This window comes from Vespa crabro, chromosome 15, assembly GCF_910589235.1.
Source record: "Vespa crabro chromosome 15, iyVesCrab1.2, whole genome shotgun sequence".
Lineage (NCBI taxonomy): Eukaryota > Metazoa > Arthropoda > Insecta > Hymenoptera > Vespidae > Vespa > Vespa crabro.
Window position 1 is genome coordinate 4,498,842 of NC_060969.1, and position 25,519 is coordinate 4,524,360.

The following is a 25,519-nucleotide window of genomic DNA, read 5'->3' on the forward strand; positions in this document are numbered from 1 at the left end:
ACAAATATTCTAACACATTACTCTTTTGAAATTTAAATTTAATATCAATTATTTATATATTAATTTAGATATTTTTACCCTCAATTCAAGTAATAAAAGATTAACATTCTTTTTATACCATAAAATATTATAGTCAAAATGCAATCTCCAATTTTTGTCAAGAAAATATTTATAAAAGACAGACATGTCATCTGCTGTTAATGATGTTTTACCTTGTGCTTTCAATGTTTCTTGAAACTTATTGCGTTCCTGAATTAAAAAATATGTTAATAAAAATCTTATTGTTATCTTAACATTTATGAGAAATATTCAGCAATTTTACTTGTACGAAACTCTTGTTATGTTTTGTCCAGAATGTTTGATTCCAAAGCTGAATATCCTCTCTAGCTTCTCTGTATTTTTTCTCCAATTTAGATTCATTATGAGATTTTTTAAAAATAATAGGTCTCAAATTTGAAACAGGATCTGGTTTTCCAATTTGATCAAAATTTACCTCATTTTGTTCCTTATCTATCGATGATTTCTAATGTAAAACAAATAAATTGTGTGACAAAATAAATGTATTACACTTTATTATGTAAACAGCAAAGTACTTCAAATGCTTACTGAACAAAAAGGACGAATTGTTTTGACTGGATATTTTCTGAATAAGAAAGTACATCTATTACTCATTTTTTATATTATTTACACTTGAATACATGAGTTTTACAATTTCCATAGAAATATACTAAAAAACATTAACACATGATAATTCATTATGTCTATAAAAATGTTTTATTACGAATTCAAAATGGTGATTTCTTTGGCAGTTTGTAATTTAAATTAATTAGCATGGAGTATTTATATATCGATTAAAAAACATTAAAAAAGAATTGTACATAAATATTAATACTAATATCTAAGAAATATTTATAATTAATGTCATATATGACGTAATTTTTCATACGTATACTTGCGTCGTAATTACGTAGTACTTTCGACTAACGTAGTCATGGTATAGACTTGATATTTAACGCGCGAAATTTTGAATGCATTCATTTATTTGTTGTTCATGTTAATTTGTGAAGATCATTAATCAATTTATCTTAATGTCAAAAACTAAAAGGTAATATTAAAATTAAAATTATATGTACAAAAGTAAAATTAACATAAATGCTCAATAATAGTTAAATCTTGATCTCATTTTGCATTATTTATGTGTATTTATTTATTTTATTAATATCATATCGTAGATATTCAGCAAATTATAAAAAAAATACTATGTCAAAGTTCTGTAAAGCAAAAAATATTTTGGACAGAAGAAAAGAATGTTGGATAAACCTGTTTAATAAGTATTCACAGCCAGTATAAAAAATTTTAATTTTTATATAAAATTTTCATGCTATTATAATTTATTTATTAAGAGCATAAATTATTAATCTTTATGTTAAAGGTATTAAACAAAAAAGAAATAAACATTAAAACATTAATGCCAGAGAAAGCTAATACTGATATTTTAGAACTTAATAAAGCAAGTACAATTACATCTAAACCTAATGTACTTAGAAACCATTCATTGAGTCCTAGAAATTTAATTTGTGATTCATTAAAACACAAAAGAAATTATTTAACAACACATTCATTTTTAACAAAGAGAAATTCATCAAATCTTTTACCTACATCAAAAGATGAAACTTATACTGACAGACATAATGGTAAACATATAAGTGATGGTATAATGTATAAAAAATATATGTCTCATATATTTCATTAACTGAATTTTTATCTCTTATAAGAGTATACATCAGTAAACACACAATTTAAGAATATGGAAAAAGTAAAAGACATCAAAGAGTATCGAGATGACATAAATACAATATATCCCACAAGGTTATAGATTATGCATTGTATAAATTTCGTATCATGAAAAATATAAGTTAAAAAAGCTTCTTAATTTGATTTTAGAGTAATATGGAGTATTAGCAGTACCAGTCTATCAATAATAAATCTTGTATCAAATAAGATTATAAATATTAGAAAAATATATGAACATTCTATATCTGACAATAGCACAAGATCAGAGGATACTAATTGCTCAGCAAAAAATATTGAACTACAAGGAAGTAAAAAGTTTTTTATACAAACACAATTATTTGATTCTGATTCTGATTAAAAAAATATTGAAGTTTAATAAACTAAATAATGCATTATATATATATATATATATATTTATTTATTTATAGATAATAAATAAATAATGTTATGATTAAAATATCAAGATCATAGTTAAAAATCAAGATGGGATTGCAGCTTTAATAATAAAAATTCGAGAACAATATTAATAGATTATTTGTATTAATTTCTTATTATTTATTATCGTTATTTTATTAAATGTATTTTAATTTGTTCGCTTGTCGTTTGTCCAGAACCTGGTAATTTATTATATATTCTTGTACCTTAGGAAAGAATAGGAACTATTCGTTCATAGGTTGGTAATACTATGTTTACGGCTTACGAATAAAATAGTGATTTGTTTGCGGCATTTTTCTACAAGCTAAGAAAAGTAGTAAATGGCTGTGTAGAAATTAAATTAGTTGAACTGATCGTTGGAAATATAATGGAATCGAGCAATGAGCAAGCATCAGGAATTGTCGAGGCAAATCTCAACAATGAACAAGAGCACAATGATGAGGGCATGGAAGAAACGGAGGATTATAGTTTCGATGGAGAAGAATATCGGCACTTCGTACCGCGAGGAAGAGGTAGCTTCAGGTGCGTCGTTCTTGTTTACTCCTGGATTAATTTTTTATTTTTTGTTCTGGGTAGAATTTTATTTATTTAATTAGGATTAGGTTACAATTTTCTTTAGCAAAATCGTCGACCGATTTTTTTTTGTATGATTGACAAAGAAGAACAACAAACATTGTGTCGCGTGTTTAAGACGATCACATCAAGAACATCGTTTTTCAATGGTATTACGATGAAGTAACAAAATGCAATTTCATGCAATAAATGTAATTTTACAAGATCAACATTAATCGTCCAAGGTGAAAGGTTTTGTACCTTCCATTTATTTCAGTGCCAAAATTCGACGTTAACAATTATGAGTTGGAGATGTAGAGTTTTTATGCAGATTGAAGTATCCAAATTTCGTACGTGGACATTCCAAGTCATGGCTTAGATTAGTTATTAAAGATAGCTCAAGTGTATAAAAATAATTTAAGGGGTCGTGGCAGAGGTGGTTTTGATTTCCCGATGAGAGGCGGTCCTCCAAGGTTTCGAGGCAGAGGCTTTGGTCCAAGGGGTCCGATGTTCCGTGGGGCTAACAATGGATATCCGTTTGAGGGTCCACCACGACCAAACTGTCCACCTGGTCCAGCTGGTCCACGTTTTAGAGGGCCTCCACCATTTGATCCAAGCTGGGGACCTATGGGACCACCTAACATAATGGGACCACCAAATCTTATGGGACCACCAGGAATGGTAAAGAATATTTTTTTTTTTTTATATATATATGTATGTGTATATATACAATGTATGTAGGAACAATGTTTATATCATGATGAGTCTTCTGAGATATCTGTGTTTTCTTTACTGATATATTCAGTAAAATATGTTTAGAAAATTATATAATAAATTATTATAAAACTCAATGCATTCTGGTAAAAGCAAAGCAGATGGGAAACATTGTATGAGAGTAAACAACTGGAAGAATATCGGTATTTGTTAAAATTTATGTCATTTGTACTTCCCTTATTTCCCTTACAAAAATCAATCTATAATATTGAAATGGCTTTACAAAAGAACATTCCTTATGATAGTTCTTTTCTTTTTTGCCTGGTATCCCTTTGTCTATTACATGTGTTAATAGCCACCACCGCATATGATGAATGGTCCCATTGGGACAGGACCGGGACCGTATGGGCCACCTCCTGGAATGGGACCACCCAATATGAATAGCGTAAGCTAGTCATAAGTGTAATAGCAGAAGTATAATGTGTAGTATAACAAAAGCAATTGCAAGGTGTGTAACAGATTCCAGGTCAACAACAAAACCAGCAGCAACAGAGTCAACCACAAGCAAACATTCCAGGACTTGATCTTAATGGAGAAGTTTGGGTAGAAACTAAAACACCAGATGGGAAGTCATATTATTATAATATTCGATCTAGAGAGACAACATGGACAAAGCCTGAAGGATCAAATGTAAAAGTCATGGTGCAAGATCAGGTCAGTAATTTTTATAGAATAATAAAATAATAATTTTATTATTTCTAAGATATTTTGATATGTGATAATTATGATTTTATGTTTACTACATTAGCTAGAACAATTAGTGCATGGGGCATCAAAGCAAACAGCCCGTGCTACCACTCCTACTTCCACACCTACTACTCCAACACAAGTTAATGAAAATAGAGTATCTCAAAGTAATGAACAGTCCTCCTCTAATAATGCAGATGCATTGAATCAGATGAGTACTGCACCTCCAGGTACAGGACCACCACCTTCTCTGAATGATGCTCCAGATGTCAGTACACAAGCATCAGATTCAAATCAAACTAATGGTAATAAAATCTCTTTTATATTATTATTTATTCCAATGATTCATCTATATATATATTGTGTCACTTTATAAATTTTAAAATATATTTTTTATATGAAAGGATCAGTACCTGCAACAGTTGCAAATGCACCAACGATAAATACATCAACTATAAATACGAATATAATGCAGCCACCACCAAATATGATGCCAATGCAACATAGAATGCCCAATCAGTTTGGTGGTCCAATTCCAACTCAATTTGGTACAGCTCCATTTGGCATGCCACCACCAGGATTTCAACCATTTGGTGGTTATGGTCCACCACAGACAAATTGGGGTATATTAGAGAAATATTTCTAACTAAAGTTTTATGTGTGATTGAACATAGAAAGTATTGTATAATTTGTTATTATTAGGTATGCCACAAATGCCACATGGTGTAATGGCTTCCCAAGCTCCTGCCGAAGATCCAGCTATATTAGCACAACTTGATTCTGAATTAGTTGCATCAGCCATGATTTGGACAGAGCACCGTGCTCCAGATGGTAGACTATATTATTATAATAGTAAAGCAGGAGAATCTGTGTGGGAAAAACCACAGGCATTGAAAGATTTAGAAAGTGAGTTAAAAATAAACAATACAATTAATTCGTGCTGTTAGTTTATAATTAATACTTTAGAAATTATTAATTTAAGATTGTTATGCAATGTAATATTTACGAAGACATTATTTTCTTCAAACATTATAATAGATGCAAAATTAGCACTTCGACAAAAAGCAGAAGAGGTATCAACTACCACTCCTACCACTACTGCAACTACCTCCAGTACCAGTAATAATAAAAGCCCTTCTGAAGTTAATAAGCAAGAAGTAAAACAAGAGAGTACTCATGATACCAAAGATAATGCAAAAGAAACTGAAGCTAAACCCAAGAAAGAAGAGACATCTTCGAAGGAAGCAGTTAAACCTCAGGATAAATCTAGACCAATATCCAGTACACCTGTACCAGGAACACCATGGCATGTTTAAAACAATCTTTAATATAATATTATGGTAATACACTATTTAATAATATATATTTATTTATTTAGGTGTGTCGTATGGACTGGTGATGGACGTGTCTTTTTTTATAATCCCTCGTCAAGAATTTCTGTATGGGAAAGACCAGATGACCTTATTGGCCGTCAAGACGTGGATAAGATGACATCTACGCCACCAGATGCAGTCGGAACACCAAAACCTATACGGCAGTCGGATACAAGTGAAAGTAGTGACGATGATCAACCAACTCCAGCTAAGAAAATTAAACAAGAAGAGCCTAAACGTATGTTGCATTTGAAATAATACTTCCTTAATGATTTGTGAATTAAATAGCATATAGTATCTATTTTTTTTTTTTCTTTTTTTTTTTTTTTATAAAGCTGCTACCGTAAAAGAGGAAGAGGACAAGGATGGTAAGAAAACGATCGACATTGGGAAGGAAGCAGCGATCGAAGCTGAAGTGAGAGCAGCGAGAGAAAGGGCGATTGTTCCGCTTGAAACCAGGATTAAATCGTTTAGAGATATGCTTGCAGAGAAGGATGTAAGTTTTTTTTAGAATAATTCAACTATATAAATTTTTTATGCATATGTAAAAACTCTATTTATACTAATAAAATATACAATTGTATATTTAGGTATCGGCATTTAGCACATGGGAGAAAGAGCTTCATAAAATCGTGTTCGATCCACGTTACTTGCTTTTAACGTCCAAAGAAAGGAAGCAGGTTTTTGAAAAGTATGTGAAGGAGAGAGCAGAGGAAGAAAGACGTGAAAAAAGAAATAAAATGAAAGAACGTAAAGAACAATTTCAAAAACTTTTGGAGGAAGCTAATCTTCATGGGAAGTATGTAAAATATATTCACATAAAAAAAAAAAAAGAAAAAAAAAAAGTATCGATAATAGAGTTGTACAAATATGTGTTTCAATTTGCAGATCATCATTTAGTGATTTTGCACAAAAGCATGGGCGTGACGAACGATTTAAGAATGTGGAAAAGATGCGTGAACGGGAAAGCCTCTTCAACGAGTATCTTCTGGAAGTCCGAAAAAGGGAAAAAGAGGAGAAAACCGCCAAGCGAGAGCAGGTATTCTTAATTTATTAAAATAATAATGATTTTACAGTGACGCAACAGCTACTTTTTAAACTTGTTGTTCGAAAACTTGCAGTTACTTTCAATATTTAATATTATAATAAAAAAGAAAAGAACTTACGTTTTCTTCACACAATCTGTTTATATAGATGCATTCAAAAGACTTTAATTTATAGTATATAAAACATGATGACGAGTTAAACATAAGAATATTATTTTTATATAATGTTATGTTTTGATATTTCACGAAAAAATAATAATAAAAAAAAAAAAAAAAAAATAAAAATAAAAATAAAAAAAAAAATAAAAAAAAGGAAAAGAAAAGAAAAAAAATTAGAAAATTAAACAAAAACATTCAATTATAATTTAATTTATAATTTTCTGTTAAAATATTTTAAATGTATTCTCTTATACTCTACGTTTATCATGAATGCATCTTGATCTTCTATATTTATGGAAGAGCGATATAAACAGAGTATTTTGTTTAAGTTAAATATCAATAAGATTCAATACTTTCGTTTCAGATATTTCAGTAAGATCTTCTAAGTTATATCTTTTAATTTTTCTTATAAAGTCATATTAAAAATAGTTTATAAAGATCGAGTGAAAAAAAAAGCAAAAAAGAAAAAGAAAAAGAAAAAGAAAAAAAAAAAGAGAAAAAAAAAAGAAAACGAAAAATCTGTAATTGCAAAGTAAGATGCACTTACAAGAATTAGTACTTATTAGAATGCTGAATTTTGTTTAGATTCAGCATATATTTGTGCTTTGAAGAACTTCCATTAATTAAATTATCCAAAAAATATATATATATATATATTATTCCATTAGTTAGCAATGTTTAGCATTGATTACTGACGTAAGAAATAAATGATAGACAAGACACCATGATTGCTTTAGTTCGAAATATATAATGCGACTTCTTAAATAATTAATAATATATAGTTGATTAATTATATATTTAATGAAATATGTATTTTCAGATATAAATAATTATTCTTTCAGGTTCCATAGGTATGTTATTATTTTGTTCCACTTGTATGATTACATATAAAATGAATTCCTAATATTTATGGCTGAAGAACACATACCAGGAGAAGTTTCTCTAATCATTCTCTACTCCAGTAGATTTGTTCGATAGAGAAAATTTTTGTAGCTCTAAGACGGGAGATGTAGAGAATAAAATCTTAGTATGTGACGGTTCCTTATATACTTATGTGTTCTGAACTCTCCACTTCAGTCAGGAGGCAGGCAGGACAGGTTCCGTATGTGGAGTGGCTTGGTTCTGAAGCTGGTTGGTGGCATGGATGATGTCATCTACCATCCCCACCTACACTACGTGGCACAGTTGGCACACCCTCGCGCGCCGCATTCTTTACTCCAAACCAGAGTCATGAGAATGAACGAACTCGGTATTTGTATATTACTCGTAATCCTCGTTACTTCAAAAGATTAACTTTTCCCCAAAATTAAAAACAATATCGAAAGAGTTACATGATGAGAATCGCAAGAGAGTTTTATCTCACAGGGTAGCTTTACTTGCAAATACTTTGATATGCATTATTTCGTTCTCGGGACTTAAAAAAGTTTATTATTTTGTCGGTATTAAAATTTGTATTCAATGTATCGAAGCAAGAATGAAATCTTATATTATTTATTCTTACATTTTTATTATCACCAAAAAATTTAACAATTTTGATTGCAGAGTATAGAAATCATTTGAAAGTTAATAGTTAATCGTTAATCGTTCTTGTATCGAAGCATTATAAGTCATGTGTTTGAATTAAGAAATAAAAACTTTATGTACATATCTTAAAACTACATACATATATATGTATATATTACAGTGATATTTCACATATACATATATATATGCGTGTGTATTTTCTGTTTAATAATTTTATTTACGATTTAAGTATTTTTATTATATCACGTAAATATACTTGTGCGAGAGAAAGGATTTAGACTTTATTAGAGTACAAAGTCACAGTGATAGATCAAATTTTTGTAGTAACGTGGTATGATGGTTAAATGGGAATAATGGGGAGTATGCATTTGTATAATAGTAGATTTATGTTCTTTTATGAAAATAATGATTAGATATGAAAGTAATAAAGGTGGACATTATAGGGTAGTTAGATTGTAGTTATCAAGTTGATTATGTAATATTAAATCTTTCTTCGTTGAAAATCAATGTGAAAAAAATAGGTTCCAACTCGTGGTATTAAAAGAAAAAAAAAAAAAACAAAAAAAAAAAAAAAAAAGAAAAGAAAAAAAGAAAAAAGAAAAAAAAATGAAAGAGAAAAACCTATAGAAATATTTCACAATTAAGAATTTTTTTCTTTAATTATTAGTAAAAAATATCATGAGAAAGAGGATAGTTACTATACGAAATTCCGAAGTCGTCCGTAAATTACGCAATGGGAATGACAGAGGGTAATAAATCATTTTTATGTTTTAGCAAGATAAAAAAAAATTAAGCTGGATTAATAATTAAGATGGAATCATTTATAAATATAGTTAGTTTTAAATATTAATTTATATATATATATATATATATATATATACATATACGCCTACATACATACATACATATGTATATATATATGTATATATATATATATATATATATACATTCTCTTTCATATTTATTATTTAATAGAGAAAAAATTATATCAATTATTTTTATAGCAAGAAATATAAAAAAGAAAAAGTTGTTAGTGCTACAATGCCACTATAAGATTGTAGAACTAATACTCTAAATACGGAACTTGAAGAAATAATTAAAAGGAAAGTAAGAATTAGAGTTAATAGCTCGTTTCGTAATTTGGACGGCTAAAAATTTCTGAAATCATACAAACTCGACAATAACTTACTAACATATTTTTTCTTTTCAGCAAGGGAAGGCGTTAAAAAACATATCCATATTTTAAAGCAAGTTGTCATTAAATCAAAACAAAATACTTTCTTTTCTTAGGAAACAGAGTTACATTAATTTCAGAGTTAATTTCGATTTCATGTATTTTGCTCTATTATGTATGAATGAATGTGTAAATATAAATGTTTTATATGTACAATATATAAAATTTGATGTATGTATATCTCTGTATGGAAGTGTATGTATATTTGTTTAATGACAGCTTGCTAAAAACTAATCATTTTTACAGCTTTAATGAGTATACTTTTTTTCAGCAGAAAACAGCATATTTCATAAAAAATTCCAACAAATAGAGCCCTTAAAGTTGTGATATCTCCTGACGCGAATGAATATTATTCAATATTTGTTCTACCCATTACGAAATACACAATTTGAAAACCATAATACAAGGTTTGCAAGTTGAAATAGTTTGATCCACATTACAAATAATTACTTTACATGATATAATTATAAAGTGATTGTAATGTGGTTATAAGCGTGTACTCATTGGTTGGAAATATTATTAAGCGTGCATGATAAATCCGAGCCAAAACAATTTACAATTATAATAAAGATTTGTAAAATAATAGTAAATAAGCAAAATTGTTGTTATTTCTCAATAATGACGATCTTATGATGAATGTATTTCAGGTGAAAAAGGAATTCATAGCAATGCTACGTGAGCACAAAGACATTGACAGACATTCGCACTGGAGTGACTGTAAGAAAAAATTGGAATCTGATTGGAGGTACAGAGTCGTAGAATCAGCAACCACTAGAGAAGATTGGTTTAGAGACTATATTCGTATTCTGAAGGAGGAAAGGAAAAAGGAAAAGGAGAAAGATAAAGATCATCGGCACAGAGATAAAGACCATCATAAATCAGAGAAGAAGGACAGGGATCGGAAGGATGTGGATAAGTATAAAGAAAAATCTAAGGACAAATCTGATAAGGATAATAAGGAAAAGAAACAGAAACGAACAGATACTGGAACTGAAGAAAATGGCAAGGAGAAAAAGGAAACTGTTGAGAAAGAAAGCGGAGAGTTAGAAGAAAGTGATGAAAAAAATACAAAAAAAGAAAATGATGTAAGTTCTCTATCGTCATTTTATATTTTTAATTATTGTTAACGTATTATATAATTATAACTTGCATTTTTATAGAAGGAAGAAGGTGATGATCATTCCGATTCCGAGGAAGATCGCGAGAAACAAAAGCGAGAACGCGAAAGAAGGGCAGAGGCAAGTTTACGAGAAAGAGAAAGAGAGGTACAGAGAACATTGGCTACACATCTTCGAGATCGTGACAAAGAAAGACAGCATCATCGCCATACGGAAGCTGTTCAACATTTTAGTGCACTTCTTGCTGATCTGGTATGTATCAAAAGTTTAATTTGAAATGAGCTAATTCAGATATAACATCTTTTAATAAAAATGTTTTTTTGAAATGCAGGTGAGAAACGGTGATCTTGCGTGGAGAGAAGCGAAACGACAATTGAGGAAGGATCATAGATGGGAATTAGCGGAGAGTTTAGATCGTGAAGAAAAGGAACGATTGTTTAATGAACATATCGAACAACTTGGTCGAAAAAAGCGAGATAAATTTAGAGAGGTTTTAGATGAAGTAGGTGCTTCGACCGAACTAACAGCATCTTGGAGAGATATTAAAAAATTATTAAAAGATGATCCTAGATATATTAAATTCTCATCTAGTGATCGGGTACGTTGATGATAATAAAATTTAAGAATTATTTTTTAAGAATATGTATTAATTGTGTATTGTATTCTATTTTTCTTCTTTTATATTTCTTCTTTTTTTTTTTATGAACAGAAATGTGAAAAAGAATTTAAAGAATATATAAAGGATAAACTTGTTGCGGCTAAAGCAGATTTCAGAGAACTCCTGCAGGTATGCAATGTTTTCTACGTTAACGTATTGAATATATTTAATTCCCATATTTCTATGTTTCTACTCATTTTTTTAGGAAACAAAGTTGATTACCGATAAGACGTACAAAAAGGTGCAAGAAAATAGTGCTTGCCTAGCCGAAATCGAAGAAATTTTGAGGAAGGATCGACGTTTTCTCGTATTAGAAGCGGCAGCTGCTGAACGAACGCGATTATTAATGGGATATTTGGAAGAATTAGCACGAAGAGGACCACCTCCACCTCCCACAGCATCTGAACCATCAAGAAGACCAACCACGAAGTAAATATGATTAGATAATTTTTCTAAACAAACTATAAATATAAAAAAACAAAAAAAAAAAAGAAACAAAAATCCATACAATGTGCAAATATGATATATTATTTTTATTTCAGTTAAAACATTTGAATCAACAAGTGAAAACATAATGTGGTGCCCAAAAAGAAAATGAGTTATTTGAATCTATTGCTATAGTTGGATTGAAGTACTTTACACGCAAGGTGATAATCGTATGTAATTATAGGTATCAATAAAATAACACCAATTCCACACAGTTAAACGTGTGCCGTGTTATACAGAGTACTAAGTTACAATCTGACTTATTCGTTGAGAATCATATAAGGCAAAAAAGTGTATTATGAAAATAAATACATAGGTATTTATTACATTATCAGATTTAAGATCTATAGGATTGTCCGGTTTATAGTGCAAAATATGCTTTTATAATTCTTTTATATAAATTTTCATGTGTAAAGGCAAAACTTTAGAATGCATGAGATGAACACTCAACTCAGCTGTGTGCGTTTGAAATTGTGTAACTGATGATAATTTATTAATTATTTATGTTAGAAAATAATTTCTTTAAAGAAACGTGTACCATAAGGCAATTTATGACAATCAGATGAGGTATATTTTTTAAACGCACGATTATAGAAGATCTTTCAAAAAGTTAAGTTATTTGAACCAGTTATACAAACACAGCGTAATAAATGTAAGTATATGATAAAAAAAAGATTAAAAAACAAAAAAAAAAAAAAGGAACCGACTAGAATATAATCTGATGCTCTACGATAGTTCATATTCCTCTCCGTACTTGATGTTATAGGAATGCATTACATACTTGTCCTGTTAAATACGAAGATATTGAAAGTTTCCACGAACAATTGCTTCTGTATATTAATCATTATCAACAACTTAAACCAAGAAAGACAACAAGAATTTATATACAAAATTCATGAGTATGATAAATGAGAAATTGTAAAGCGTATAATACTCATTGTAGAGTTGTATCAAGAGCCAGTATATTGTTGTATTTTCTCAGTATACTCCATATAAAAATCTATATTATGAAAATGATTTTATTTATATTTGTATTAGTTCAATTTTAGTTCTTTTATCTTTTCTTTTTCTTTCTTCTTTTTTTTTTCTTTTTTTTTCTTTTCTTTTTTCTTTTTTTTTCTTTTTTTATCAAATTTGACTTGTTAGCAATTTCCTTCGTCGATCGTAAAGAAAATTCTTTTTGAAGAAGATTGATCCACAAAAATCCCTTAATTCTTCTTACATGTTCTTGCTTCATTTATATCAATACAACATTGATCTCTATCCAAGGTTCTTCAAAAAAATGGTATTTATTTCTTGTAATTAACAATATTTTCTTTTTTGTCTTTTGTCATAATGTTAAACATAACATTTCTTTATTACAATATTAGATTAAATTTTATCGATCGAGAAAAGATCAAGAGATCACACGAGATCGGGAGATATGAAGGAAGAAAAGAATGAAAGAAAAAAAGAAAGAAAAAGAGAGAAAGAGAGAGAGAGAGAGAATCTCGTTGGCCTCGAGGCGATCTCTTCTAAGAGGTGCGAGCGATTGGTGTGGTAGTCTACGGGGACAAAGTGAAAGTAAGATTTTGCTTTCTATTCGTTCTCTTAGCAGTGAGGGCCGTACCGTGGCCGCGATCGTATGTTTAGAGAACAATGTACGCGTTCGTTGTTACAAATACCTGAAAAAACAACAAAAGAAAAGAAGAAAAAAAAAAGGAAGAAAAGAAATTATCTCATTTGCGAAACCAAAATTAACAGGCAGCCAAGCTGTGTGACTTCGTTCGCGGGATGTACTTAATCATGAAATTTACGTTGATTTTATATTGAAAACGGGAGTGAACGAGATTTGAAAAAAATTGAAAAGATTTTAAGGGATTCAAGTTTGGCGGATGATGAAAATGTCGCACCTAGCAATTCCACCATGCTTGTTCCTTCTTGTTGTCTTCTTTCTTGTCGGCACCTATTGTCAACAAGGTAAGCATATTTTAGTGATCTATGTTTATGGTGTTTCTATTTTTTCATTTAATTATAAATTTTGTTACTATCGTTAAAAAGTTCCGGTTAATTTAATTATTGATCGATCAATCAATTATCCCGTTAATTATGTAAGCGTACATAGTTATCCTTTGAATAGAATTATAACGGAATATATATATATATATATATATATATATATATCGTAATCATAAATGGCGTTTTAAGTATGGTTCTGTGTTAAGAAATAACTCTCGAAGTTAGGTGCTCTCAAGGTTGGGAAAGTCTTAGCACATGCATTCTTTATGGCGAGTCGGATGAAGAAATGAATAAAGGCAAAGCGTGAACGAGATCTCTAGCAGCGAAAGTAAATGCATTTATATGCGTATACATATATACGTTAGGTGAGCGTGAAACATACCGATGAGAGAAAGAGAGAAAAAGAGAGAGAGAGAAAGAGAGAAAGAGAGAAAGAAAGAGGGAATCCATATTCTGTTTAAGAAAACAAAGGGTTTGAGTTCGTGAACACGTTTGGTGCAAGGAACGATCGACGACCGGTCGAAGGACGATCGAAAGGAGAACGGTTATCGTTGTTAACTTATGTATATATATATATATATATAATTTCATTCTTTACGCATTGCACGATTCCTCGCTCCTTTTTTGTCTAAACCGTTCCGTTATAAATTCAAGTCCCCGATGTCTTCCGAAGTCGCGCTATCAAGTATTCCACTCGCGAGGAAATTAATTTTCTAGTCGACCAACTGAGGGGAAGAAAGTCGAGACAAGAATATTGCATATGCAATACAGATAATCTACTACTCGATCATGTTCAATTTCAATTTCCAATTTCTTCAATAGTTGCACGGTTACATAGTTCGATTACGTGTCTTCTACATTCGATACGTTCCGCTTTTATTATTTATTCCAACATGCTTATTATTATACATTGTAAGTAAGTATAGATATAATATGTAATAATATCTAATAATACAAGGCCATGGAACAATTCCTTTGAGTTATGAAAGCAAACGAGATTCAATTATATAGGATGAACCAATTGGAAATTGATTGTTTGAAAATTTTTATAGTCGTCTAATATATTATCACCTATCTATATATTTATCTATATATATATAGATTAAATTAATGTTTTCTTTGAACCAAATTAGAGTAATCAAGAAAGTTACACGGTTCGTTATTCACGCGTATATGCGCAAGCAAGCATTAGAGTTTCTATGCGAGCATTGAAATCTCCATATCGCTCTCCTTCATACCATTCTCTGACGTCTATCTCGCGAGTAATATAATTGTGTTAGAACGTTTTTCAAAAGAATCCATTGAAATTCGTTTTGATCGATAGATTATACTTTCGTAAAAGAATGGACATAGATATATCGAAATTGCAAAATGATATTTTTGCTCGATAACTTTTTCAAAAAAATTTCATTGAGCGATATGTAAATTTTGATACATATACATATATATAAAAAATATATATCACTCAATTAAATATTTATTACAAACAGATATTTATTATCTCGTTTGTATTTTCAGAAACTTCTCAGGCACGATACAAGTTCTCACAACTTATACCGACGAACTCGGTGTACGAACATCGAGAAAGTGGTGTGCCTTTGGAATGGGGTAAAAAAAATGATACATCATTGTTACTCCGTTCGCTCGAGGAAAATAACGTCATGGATATGTCACGATTGAATTCGAAGGAAAATACAGAAGAAGTAGAAGAAGAAGAAGAAGAAGAAGAAGAAGACGACGTAGCCGATGAGTGTGATTACGAAACCAATGCTAAATCGGAAATTTCTTCTGATTATATTAAAGAGCAATCGAAATGCAAACGACCGATACACGAACGTAATCCACTTTCAAATGTCGAGGGTCTTCACAATTCTAGGGATCACGAATACGACGAAAATCATTCGACGAATCAGTATGATTCATATTATTATTACGAGGATTATGATAACAATAATCGATCGCAATATAAAACCGTAGGTAATGTGGTTTTAATTTATTATAATGATTCATTGATTGAGTTCAAATTATTTAAATAGATTCTTTTCCGTTCGCATTCTAATTTTTATCTCTATAGACGCAGAAACCGTCGATTATGCGGATTTCGAAACACACGACGTAACTACTGAAAAATTGACAGAATTGAATAATCATAAAAATCATCCTTTCATAGACGAAGAACTTATAAACGAGGACAAAGAAGAAGACGATTCGATCTCTAAAACAAATACAGATGCTAAAGAAGTGACCTCGATGGAGGGTAGCAATAAAAACTTTGCCTTTATGGAGCCACCGAAACTATTATCGTCATCGGATGATTCTGATGAATTAGAAAGTCCGATCTTGATCGGTGAAGCTATTGTATCTGTAGTAACAACAAAAAGTGTCGTCAATGGAACGATTTCTATTCCAACGAGCACACCAACACCAATGACTACTGAACAAGTAGCACCACCACCGTCATTGACCAAAGAAAAATCTATTGATGATCGAATATTAGAAAGTACTACGACTGAGGATTCCAGGGTATTGGCTTTTGTACAAACTAGTCGTAGCGTAAATGGTGCACGTTTTCTACCATTTCCGGTGATAGACCGAGTCGTACGAATAAATAATGATGCTGCAGCCATGACCCCAATAAAAAAAACATTTCCACCTCCAGAATCAACGGAAAGCATTATCGATAAACTTGACAGAGTGCAATCTGAATTATCAAGTGGTTTCCTTGTTGGTGGCTTTAGAACAGCTGGTAATGCATTGCAGTTGGATGTTTTAAATGATAGAGATCGTACAAGTCGTCGTAAATATGTTACATCTACGAGCGGTAGTAGTACTACTACTACTAGCAAAACGCCTATTATTAGTAAATTTGTACCTAGAAGATATAACGACAAGAGATTTGATCGTACGAATGTTAACAACTCTTCTGAAGGGTTCTTACATGATTCTGATTCCAATGGGATGATTACTAGTACGGCACGAGCGAAGATAGCCTTCAAGTTAGAAAATTATATTATTATTATTATTATTTACGATGTTTTCTCCTATTCCTTTTTTTAAATTCATTGACGCGATAATTTATATATTTTAGATGGCCTTCTGGAAAAACTACAACACCATTAAATTTGGATGAAATAAAGTCTACGACTCAGCCTAGTACAGCTGCTATTAAAAAGACCAACACACAAATCATCTTTCAAGATGTCAAATCTTTCTTACCGCCTGGATTTAAATTATCGAAAGAAGATCGACAGGAAATAACAGAACGTAGTGCTCTGAGCGATATCTTAGCTAAATCAAAGATTGACGTTTCTAAACTTTTGCCAGCTGATTATAATAAAAAGAAAAATATAGAAGAAGAAATAACAGTTGCTAGTGTCGATTCATCGAATAATTTTACTACAGAAAAGATATCCATTCAAAATCTTTTTGCCAATTCGAAGTTTGATGTGACTGCTTTGTTACCTCGTGATTATACGGAAAAAGTGACTAATTCATCAGGCTCAAAGAACAATGAATCGAGTGATTCTAATAATAACAATTCGACTTTAACGAGCACTGAACCGACTACAGCTAAAGCTGGTGGTTTGAAAATTGTATTTCCTAGCAGACCAGGTGGACGAAAACTTGGTCATAAAATTACAACTCCTCAGAGCCATCGAATCGATGGACTTCCTGCAATTACTCCACGTATACAAAAGGGATGGCCAACTAGGTGAACATTAATAAACTTCATTAAATTAAATTAAAGAATTAAATTAAAGATTTAAATGTGCTATAAAAGTAATCACTTTTCAATTTTAGAGCTACCACTGAGTTTACTGGCTGGCCAACTCCATCTACTACTCCAATTTCAATTGAAAAACTCTTGGAAGTCGCTAGAACTGCAACGGATATTTCTGTGAACATGTCAGTCGTCGAAACTACAAGTGCCGTTTCAATAACGTCTACGACAACTACAACAACGACGACACCAAGATCAACGACTATTGGAATATGCGAGGAAGAGTGTGAAGTTGCTGGTACTATACGAATAATTGGTAATACTATTTGGGTACCAGAGTTACTCGATCGTAACACTCAGGAATGGCAGCAACTTGCAAACGAGATTGAAAGAGATGTAAATTTTTACTAAATGACCTTCCTTCGTGATATATATCGATGTTTTTTTTTTTTCATAACTTTGATCGTAATTATATTTTTTTTTAGATGAATTTCGTCTTTTCAAAGTCTACAGTTTTAATGAATTGGTATAAAAAGATAAGAATCGATTCGTTCAGGTACGCAATCATAAATATTGACCTTAAAAAAATGCTTATTTATTGAAATGAATTTTTCCCTTATCTAATTTTTCAGCCAAGGTAGTATTCTGGTAGACTTTTTCATTGAACTCGTGAACTTACCGCAAAGAATCAACACGCAAGAATTGAAAGTAATATTTCACGATTCTTTAAGAACGTATAATTCAAGTCGTTGGAATGAAACTAAGGGGAAAGGAGATATGAAGTTAGGTGTATTCACGATAGATCCTAAATCTACAGATTTTGTAGGTAAGTGAAATATCGGGTGTATAATTATTATACATGTGTTACGTTACATTATTTTTTGTTTAGTGATACCTAAGGTTCCTTTCTCTAATATAATTGAAAACGAAGATAGATTAATACCTCAGTGGGCAGTTGTTATGATAGTCATTGGTATTGGAGGATTATTATTCATTATAGTATTCGGTGTTTCCGTGGTAAGTTAATTAGATTAATTAATTAATTAATAATTAATAGTAATAGTTATCTTAAAGTTCAATATAATGAGAATATTTTTTGAAATTTTTAGCTGGTCAATCGTCAAAATGGTTCAAAGTTGAAACCCTCTGTGTCTACTATTTATGAAGATGGAATTGGAAAAAATATATTGGGAAATTCACATGCAACGTCGTTAAATAGATCTAATGATTATCCGAAGCAAATACATACAATATGGACTGATCCAGATGTCTCGTGGAACGATAAATCATTTGAATCGACGTCTAATAAGGTACGTCAATGAAATAATTTTTATGAAAGTTATGTTACACGTAAACATATACGTAATGAGTATTGCCTATCATTAGGAGCATACCCAAATTTAATTCAAATAATTATCCATTAGATGGCGTTCAACAGTATGACAGTCGATAATCGATATGAATAGTCGATATCAGAAAAATCTATATGTTCTCCGTAAAGATAATTGGTTAAATAATTTTATCATTTGTTTATACTTTTTACAGGTATTAGTAGACAGATCATTTCAAGAAGGTAAAAAATATAACCTCCACGATAGTTGGCGATCTGAATGGAATGGATATTATTCTAATCCATCACACGGAAATAATGATTACGGCGGCTATCATCATCATCATCATCATCAACATCCAGATTATGATACGAATTTTTAAAATTGATAACAATAAACTGTTATCTCTGTAATTTATAAGTTAATTTATTCGTGTAGGTATTTACTTCAGACAATCATAACCTTAAGTAGGTGTAATCAATATGATGCAGTACCCATTAATATGAAAAAGGATTACAAATTTATATAGGAAGGATACAAAATTATTATTAATATTTATAAAAAATTAAAAATATTTTTTTTCTTTTAATACGTACTGCAATTATCGTCGAATAATAAACTTTAAATATAAAAAATTTGATTTTTCTACTCTAGTCAAAATAATAAATTATTTTAATTTGTAATTATAAAAATAATTAGAAAAGAGGAACATATATCTTATTTTCTATTGAATGGACGATACTACTTACGAAAGACATAATCCTGAATAAGTACGAAATAATAAAGCATCAGAAGAGAGCAACGAGAGTAAAGATAAGGAACATCATTTATTTTGACATTAATCTATCTGGCCATGTTAGATTCATGAATATTGAACTCTTTGTTTCTTTTCGAATTTCTATTTGACGTCGAAGTAAGCATAAAAGCTTTTGATATAAAAACGATCGCCTAAATAACATAAAGAATTATAAAGAATTATAAAGACTTTCATCTTTCATAAAACAAACAAAAAAATATTATTGAAAAATCTGTAAGAAAATTACCTATTAGCAGGCTTACAGATTGTTAAATGATCCTGTGGAATTTCAAAAAATTCACCTACACCAGGATCTGTGAATGAATAATCATATGAATAATCTTGTTATACAAGAAATAAAAAAGAAATATTTTCTTAATAATAATATAAAAAACTTCACCTGCTGAATTAGGAGTGACGAATTGAAATGGAAATTTTAAAGCAGTTACCAGGGTAGATTTTGTTTCACTGAAACTCACAATATTTATAGGATAATCGTTTAACATTTCAATAAAATCTTTGTGCAATCCAAGAAGATGCGGTGATTCTGTAGAATAGAAATATAGCGTATAAAGATTAGTTATGCTTTCTTATAAATATTTATATTGTTTTTAAAATAATAATTTACCTTGTCGTAATTCCTGCACCTCTATTGATGGCCATAAAAGCATTTGTGTTGCTTGCGTTAATGCAGCTATGTGCGAACCACGATGTGGAGTACTATAAAATACTATACCACGTGTATTTTTGCATATGTTATGCTTATCCCCACTTTTCCATTCTATACAAAGTTAATGGTATATTGTACTGATATATATATATATATATATAAAAAAGCCAAGTATTTACTTATCATTGATCTTTAATTATTCACCTTCGACGAGCATTTTTTTAACTAATAAACCACCCATCGAATGACAAACCCATATTATTGGTCGTTTTCCAACATCTGCTATCAATAATTTATTAATATATTCATTACTTCTTTCACTGATCGTACTCCTACAAGAATTAATAAACTAATAAATATTTAAATGTACATGATATTTATATAGATATCAAATAATGTTTACTATTTACTTCAAGCTCTCTATTGGACACAAAGGAGTCCACATTGATAAATTTGTCTCATAATTAACACCGAGAATTCGAAGGTATGGTACATCTCGAGGCAACCAATCCATTGGCCAACATTGTGTTCTATAAATTTTATCATGCTCTAAATCATTCATACAAGCATCATCTCTAAAAAAAAAAAAAACATTGATTTTTAAAAAAGAATTCACATTATTTTATTAACAATAATAATTTGAAATAATTTGCAATTGTTAAGAAATATTCAAATGAAAATTATTGTATAATGATCAATATTTATAATACATTACCCTTTACAAGTAAATGGACCAGTTAATTGATAATTAATATTTACAGGACAATCATCAAGTATCACCTCGTAATCTCTGCCTAATTTTTTCCATGCACGTATTTGCAAATCATAAGCCAAATCTTTGAAAAATTCTTTGGGATAATCACTGATCAAAGTAGACATATGACTATTTTCATGTTTTATATTAATAGGATCTATATTTATTACATAAAAAATCACACATATTATACAAAATTGATGTAGGACATTTTCTTCTAAATTAATTATCCATACCAGTGACAAACCTTCGTATTTATATGTATCATTATTTATATCTCTCTGTCTCCATGTTACAAATACTCCACCAAGTAAACCATGCAAAAAGATAACATCTAGTTTTGATGTTGTATCAGTTCTATGCAATGGATGAAGAAGATATACATGTCTATGATATTTGATATGTTTATTTTTATCTATATCTAAATTTGCTAAAGCACATCCTGCAGGTACTGATAATCTTATATCTTTATTCTTAGACCATGTGACTAATATACTCAACCAACCTAAAAAGAAATCGATGATATTAAATGATTCTCAGTGATAACAAAAGAAAAAACAGATTATTTATTTATTTTAGTAATGTCTAACCTGATCGAAAAAAATCATCTAAATATTCAGTGTGAAGTGATATATTAGAAAGTATATTGGCAAGTATTATACACATGTCAATATTATCACTGAAAATTTTGTAAATTAACATAAGTATCTGAAGACCATTGGCATTTACAATATCTGAAAAAAAAGCAACAAAATCATAAGAATATAGTAAACAAAAATTATATATTGTTTAATGACAACAATCAATTGCTTAATCTTTTATACCTTTACTATACTGTTCAAGAGAGGAATGATGATAAATTGTTTGGACACAGTTTTGAAGTAATTCTTCATTCCATATAATTGTTGGAGGAATTGCCAAACCCATACTTGGTAAATCATGTTCAAACATTAAACCATCCTATGACATATATTTTATCATAGATATATTATTCTTATTTTGTATTTGAAATTTCTACTTACTCTAAATAAATCTCCAAATTTTTTCTGAAGAAACTGTGTAAGACACGGATGTAATTTATTACATAATGAATTTAAATGTAACAGCATATTATGGACTTTCTCAATTACATCCTGTAAGAATAATTTATATTAAGTATTATTTTAAATGTTTATGGAATCTACATATACAAGAGCTATTAGTCTTTTTAGCATCATATCTAAAGCTAATATTATGTACAATTTACATACATGCAAATTATATTCCATATGAAAATAAGGTGGTTTTAAGAAAAAGCGTTGATCAACATTTGGTGTACGTGCAAGAGCAATAGCTGTCCTAGCATCTAACATCTGTGCCATATTTTGATAATGCCAATCTAAAAATTGTTTTTATGTTATAAAAATTTTTTCAAACAAAATATGACAGCTATTTGCTGATACTACATAGATAATAATCTAGAATCTTAACATATATATATTTATATATACATTACTTATTTTTATTTTTATTTACCTTCTAAATAATTTAGAGAACATAAAGCTGTCGCAGCTCTTATTCTTTCATGCTCATCACCAAAACGAGCTACATTAAAAAATGCATATGCTAATTTTCGATTTAACATTTTCCATCTCTCTGTTATAATATCAACCATTATAGGTACAATATTAGTTACATTATAACTGAATCTAACTAAAATATTAGTTACATCATGATTATCTGCAGATTGCCTTTCTGATGTATATTGATTTTCCTTTTCATGAAATGTAAAGATATCTAAAATAAAATTATTATAATAAATTATTATATTAAATATTATAATATAATAAAAGACAGCAATTTATGATAAGTATGATATAAAAATATTATGTTGAATTTTTACCTTTGTATTGAGGTTTATCAATATATATGTATGATTTGCGTGTTTGTTCTAAATTAAGAATATCTGTTGTTACAGTGGATCGAAGAATCTGTGATGTTTGTCGCAGTTGATATAAAAACCAGCAACCACTATATAAAATATGATTAAAAATATAAAAAAAAAAAAAAAATGATACAATAACATTTATTTTATTATCTTAACCTTATAATTTTATTATCTTAACCTGTGTAAAGTAAAACAAACATACCCTATGAATACCATGCAAGTACCACTTGATATCAAATAATACAAGCATTTTTTGTAAGTTCTTAAACGCATTTTGTCAAAATTATTATTATTAAATCCAATATTACAATATTATCAGAAGATATAGTGCGATTTAATCGACTTCAGTTTTATCGTGCGTCATGGATTTTCGTCGTCATACCTGTGTGATAAAACAGATAAATATTTAATATTTTAAACATATTATATATAAAAAGAAATATCGAGATACTATTGCGATTTTAAAGTTTAAATTTAAAGTCTAATATTAGCCACTTTTTACAACATTATGCTTCTTTCAAATTATTATATCAAAATATATAAACTATTATAGAGTACTTGCAAAACTAACCTTAACAATAATATTTGTAAATATAACACTTTATAATTTGATAATATCAATCGAATGACTATCTAAATTCCATTATCTACGATATGTCATTTACTTACACTAAACATATGAGATTATAACTATATATACACGCAACAAAAAAATGTTATTTTTTTTAGAGATAATGTACGACTAATTTTCTCGATATGGCACCGCTCACAGATTTATTGTCCTGTAGTATAATCGGTAAGTTTAGAATTTCTATATATAAGATAATATATATGTATATATGTATATATTAATTATAAAAAACAAATATAAATATTTAATACGTATTTATTCTAAGAAAATAATTTGAAATGATTATTTTTAGAAAAAGATCACAACGGTGATATACTTTGGACATGGTCATATCCTACAGTCTCAGAATCACAAAAAGTCATTGTCAAAAGAAAATGTAATTTAGGACTTGAGCATAATTCTCCCCAAACTTTTATTTGCGCGAGACATGGTCAAACTTGGTTTTATTTACACTGTAGTGAAGTATTTGATTCTGACAGATTGCCCAAGGTAATACATACATATATATACATATGTGTATTAAAAGTATATGATAAAATAACCAATAGATAACTTTGTTATTAGGTCAAACAATTTGCATTAGTTTTATTTGCAAAAGATTTTAATCCACAAAAGTATGAAGTACTGTCACGTGTCTTTAGTAAAATGTATTGCAAGACAGGAAAACCAACAGAGATTTTACAATTATATCTTTCCGTCTTTACAAAGGGATCATGTTCGACCCAAGAAAATGGAACATTTGTGTCTGATGACTTTAGCAGTCGTACAATAATTAATACAAATGTTAGAGAGTTAATAAAAACATTTGAATTAGAATCGATTTTAATATATACTGCTCTCTTGTTAAAAAAAAGAATAGTAATATATCATCATAGCTTAGAACAATTACTTAAATGGATGAAAACTTTTCCTGCTTTAATGAAACATCGCAAAATTGAGGAAAATTTATATCCATGGATCGAGTTGGTAAATGATGAGCTACTTGACTTGAAGGTATATATGTGTTACAAAGAAGATTACTATCTTTTTATCATTTAAACATTGAAAATACATGATTTTGTAGAAACAATCATACTATGTAGCAGGATGTAGAAACAGTGCAATTTCTTCAAGGACAGATCTATATGATTTATTAGTTAATATACCTGCTAGAGAAATCACTGTTGCTCCACATGCGAAAGGTAGAGAAAAAAGTTTTCTCAGTTTCTTTTTTCTATAGAACTTATAACTATAATCTTTGTTTCACAGAGAGTTTCACTATGACAAAAACGCATAAGGAAATAGCATTGTTTATGGTACAACTATGCGAAAATCAAAGCAATACAGAATTACAAATAATATCCGAGATTAATGAAAAAACAAAAGATTTATTAAATCAATTAACATCTTTGGCTACAACTGAAACATCGGATGGAAAAAAAATGGTGTCGATTCAAGCATTCAAAGAAAAAGACTTACCACAAGCCGTCGAAAGTTTTTTAATTAATTTAGCCATAGCTGAAAATTTATTCATATTGTAATATATTTTTTGAATTTGAGTTATGCGAAACCATTACGCAATTTTCCAAATAAAATAAACCTCTTTATGTAACCAAATAAATTGTTACAACTTGCATATAATATATAAAGTATATATTTCATTTAGAATGAATAAACAATTCGACATTGTTATAGTCTTTCCGAAAAAATCTAAATAAATTAATGAAGACTATTAACATAAATGATGTTGCTTTGTTTCGTTCACATCGAAAATGTCACATTTCAATTGCGCGCTCAAATGAATGTTTTCATAGCGCGCGAAAATTTGAAATTTGATGCAAATGACATTATACGCATGTGTTATATGTATAA

General features: G+C 29.5%; 5 protein-coding genes across 18 annotated transcripts; 3 read left to right on the forward strand and 2 right to left on the reverse strand.

The window, feature by feature from the left end:
• Nucleotides 1-14: 14 nt before the first annotated feature.
• Nucleotides 15-859, reverse strand: LOC124429540 (COA8 family protein CG14806, mitochondrial). The gene is made up of 3 exons (XM_046974953.1): nucleotides 607-859; nucleotides 323-523; nucleotides 15-249 (listed from the first exon to the last, which is right to left on the reverse strand). The coding sequence occupies exons 1-3, from the start codon at nucleotides 670-672 to the stop codon at nucleotides 49-51; spliced, it is 468 nt and encodes a 155-aa protein (XP_046830909.1). The 5' UTR covers nucleotides 673-859; the 3' UTR covers nucleotides 15-48.
• A 1,630-nt stretch (nucleotides 860-2,489) lies between these two features.
• Nucleotides 2,490-12,854, forward strand: LOC124429631 (transcription elongation regulator 1). 8 transcript variants are annotated; one of them, XR_006943499.1, is made up of 19 exons: nucleotides 2,491-2,751; nucleotides 3,204-3,462; nucleotides 3,851-3,940; nucleotides 4,015-4,209; nucleotides 4,304-4,547; nucleotides 4,647-4,865; nucleotides 4,945-5,148; nucleotides 5,281-5,548; nucleotides 5,621-5,853; nucleotides 5,951-6,111; nucleotides 6,206-6,414; nucleotides 6,504-6,654; nucleotides 10,226-10,663; nucleotides 10,739-10,948; nucleotides 11,028-11,294; nucleotides 11,406-11,483; nucleotides 11,560-11,783; nucleotides 11,897-12,492; nucleotides 12,607-12,854. XR_006943499.1 is itself a non-coding variant. In XM_046975172.1 (19 exons), exons 3-19 carry the CDS (start codon nucleotides 3,235-3,237, stop codon nucleotides 11,898-11,900), a joined length of 3,423 nt encoding a protein of 1,140 aa, XP_046831128.1. In that variant the 5' UTR covers nucleotides 2,611-2,751; nucleotides 3,059-3,131; nucleotides 3,204-3,234; the 3' UTR covers nucleotides 11,901-12,854. The 8 variants fall into 8 exon arrangements, 6 of the variants coding, with proteins under 6 accessions (XP_046831125.1, XP_046831126.1, XP_046831122.1 ...); XR_006943500.1 differs by having other exon boundaries at nucleotides 11,897-12,156; nucleotides 12,257-12,854; XM_046975172.1 differs by adding an exon at nucleotides 3,059-3,131 and having other exon boundaries at nucleotides 2,611-2,751; nucleotides 11,897-12,854.
• Nucleotides 12,855-12,987: 133 nt separating this feature from the next.
• On the forward strand, nucleotides 12,988-19,315 carry LOC124429632. 4 transcript variants are annotated; one of them, XM_046975173.1, is made up of 10 exons: nucleotides 12,988-13,799; nucleotides 15,357-15,815; nucleotides 15,913-16,834; nucleotides 16,927-17,550; nucleotides 17,640-17,955; nucleotides 18,045-18,115; nucleotides 18,192-18,385; nucleotides 18,449-18,576; nucleotides 18,669-18,869; nucleotides 19,105-19,315. In XM_046975173.1, the coding sequence occupies exons 1-10, from the start codon at nucleotides 13,715-13,717 to the stop codon at nucleotides 19,270-19,272; spliced, it is 3,168 nt and encodes a 1,055-aa protein (XP_046831129.1). In that variant the 5' UTR covers nucleotides 12,988-13,714; the 3' UTR covers nucleotides 19,273-19,315. The 4 variants fall into 4 exon arrangements, with proteins under 4 accessions (XP_046831129.1, XP_046831130.1, XP_046831131.1 ...); XM_046975174.1 differs by having other exon boundaries at nucleotides 16,009-16,834; XM_046975175.1 differs by lacking the exon at nucleotides 12,988-13,799 and adding an exon at nucleotides 13,815-14,750 and having other exon boundaries at nucleotides 16,009-16,834.
• A 383-nt stretch (nucleotides 19,316-19,698) lies between these two features.
• LOC124429633 (protein SERAC1) lies at nucleotides 19,699-23,381 on the reverse strand. Its single transcript, XM_046975178.1, has 15 exons — nucleotides 23,240-23,381; nucleotides 22,993-23,120; nucleotides 22,626-22,886; nucleotides 22,361-22,488; nucleotides 22,133-22,243; nucleotides 21,935-22,070; nucleotides 21,701-21,844; nucleotides 21,358-21,615; nucleotides 21,072-21,267; nucleotides 20,767-20,931; nucleotides 20,561-20,688; nucleotides 20,315-20,467; nucleotides 20,087-20,233; nucleotides 19,934-20,000; nucleotides 19,699-19,838 (listed from the first exon to the last, which is right to left on the reverse strand). Exons 1-15 carry the CDS (start codon nucleotides 23,308-23,310, stop codon nucleotides 19,718-19,720), a joined length of 2,214 nt encoding a protein of 737 aa, XP_046831134.1. The 5' UTR covers nucleotides 23,311-23,381; the 3' UTR covers nucleotides 19,699-19,717.
• LOC124429636 (DENN domain-containing protein 10-like) lies at nucleotides 23,124-25,264 on the forward strand. 4 transcript variants are annotated; one of them, XM_046975184.1, is made up of 6 exons: nucleotides 23,124-23,253; nucleotides 23,767-23,833; nucleotides 23,961-24,157; nucleotides 24,233-24,661; nucleotides 24,732-24,849; nucleotides 24,917-25,264. In XM_046975184.1, the coding sequence occupies exons 2-6, from the start codon at nucleotides 23,794-23,796 to the stop codon at nucleotides 25,186-25,188; spliced, it is 1,056 nt and encodes a 351-aa protein (XP_046831140.1). In that variant the 5' UTR covers nucleotides 23,124-23,253; nucleotides 23,767-23,793; the 3' UTR covers nucleotides 25,189-25,264. The 4 variants fall into 4 exon arrangements, with proteins under 4 accessions (XP_046831140.1, XP_046831137.1, XP_046831138.1 ...); XM_046975181.1 differs by having other exon boundaries at nucleotides 23,136-23,292; XM_046975182.1 differs by lacking the exon at nucleotides 23,124-23,253 and adding an exon at nucleotides 23,356-23,421.
• Nucleotides 25,265-25,519: the final 255 nt, after the last annotated feature.